We start from the raw sequence: 1363 nt of genomic DNA on the forward strand, positions 1-1363 counted from the left end.
CCCCCGATTCAATTAATGATGTATATATATTCTTTATTATAGACAACATATATACATCATTTAATGAATGAATATAAAATGTTTATTTTTACTTATAACAATGACTTAAGGGTGTATACTATCCCGTATGAGAGATTCGTAGGTCTAAATTTTATTGAAGGTAATTCATAGCTTGTCTTATATAAAATCATCGATGTGCTTTCCCGCTCCTTAGTATTAATTTAAAAAAATAAAAAATCCTCCGTGTGTTTTATGTGTTTCTCTTTTAAAAAAAAAAAAAAAGACAACACAGATTGAGAAAGCAAAACCAATAAATTTGTAAAAGCAAAGATTTTAATTTATTTTCAAACAACAATTAAAGGTAAAGAACCATAAAGCACAATATATATGTGCTTTCATTTCATGACCATTTTCACTAATGATCTTTATTACATTACATAAACATAAAGAGATAGCTTAACTAATACAATAATTAAGCTATCACATTACCCCATACTTATTTTTTAGTACTGATCGCTCAAGTCACATTCAGAAGATTGTGGAATACCACACCTCTTAGGCAAATTCCTCACCTCCCTCTCCATCTCATACATTTCCCTCTTTTCCAACCTATCACTCAAATTCTCCATTATCTCTTGCAAAGCATTACACCTACATTCCTTATTGTTAACTTCACTAAGCTGATCACAACATTTCTCCTTGAGATCTTCTTCCTGGTAGTTGATTCCCCTCATTCTCAGCACGTCCTCGTCTTCCCTAATCCTCTCCATTAGGTGTTTCTCACAGTGATTTAGGTTCAACCTCTGGAGTTGCCTCCGGCAACTTTCGTCTGGCCTATCTGATTTCCTTGTGGCGGTTGCTTGAGCAATGAAGAGAACTAATGCAAGAAGAGAAGCCATGAGGAGAATATTGTGCCTGGCCATTGTTATGTGAAATTTGAGAGTTTTTGCTATTACTTCTTTTTGAGTTGATGAGTAATAGAGAGGAATAGAGGGTGGTATTTATAAAGGATTTGGGGTGATGCATGTTAGGTACGTGGAAGGGGAATATTTAGGTTTTGGTGTTTTCATGGTGTGGCTATGTTTGCTTATATGCTTGTTTTATGGGTTCCACGTATGAGAATTTCATGAACACGGGTCAGGTGATTTCTTTGCTGCACAACAGCTAGATTGCTTGATTTGGATTGTAGTTTTCCCTTGAATATATATAGATATAGATTTATATTTATATTCTAGAGAATATAACTAATCCCGAGGATTTGATATTAAGATGCAATTATAGGTGGAAATAGACAAGACCTACTTCGGACGTCAAGAATGTCTAGTGTTTAATTACCTCTGGTTAGGGTTAGGCCATACTATTT

At 34.2% G+C, this 1363-nt stretch overlaps 1 protein-coding gene across 1 annotated transcript; it reads right to left on the reverse strand.

Moving 5' to 3' along the window:
* Positions 1-315: 315 nt before the first annotated feature.
* LOC146950008 (conglutin-like) lies at positions 316-968 on the reverse strand. The gene has a single exon (XM_085745981.1). The coding sequence runs from the start codon at positions 921-923 to the stop codon at positions 504-506; it is 420 nt and encodes a 139-aa protein (XP_085602107.1). The 5' UTR covers positions 924-968; the 3' UTR covers positions 316-503.
* Positions 969-1363: the final 395 nt, after the last annotated feature.

The sequence above is a fragment of the Medicago sativa genome, chromosome 2 (assembly GCF_051527215.1).
Source record: "Medicago sativa cultivar Bolivia chromosome 2, Bolivia_mono, whole genome shotgun sequence".
Lineage (NCBI taxonomy): Eukaryota > Viridiplantae > Streptophyta > Magnoliopsida > Fabales > Fabaceae > Medicago > Medicago sativa.

Bases quoted from the DNA above. Each gene is read 5' to 3' on its own strand.
- LOC146950008 (XM_085745981.1), bottom strand. From the start codon at position 923: ATGGCCAGGCACAATATTCTCCTCATGGCTTCTCTTCTTGCATTAGTT.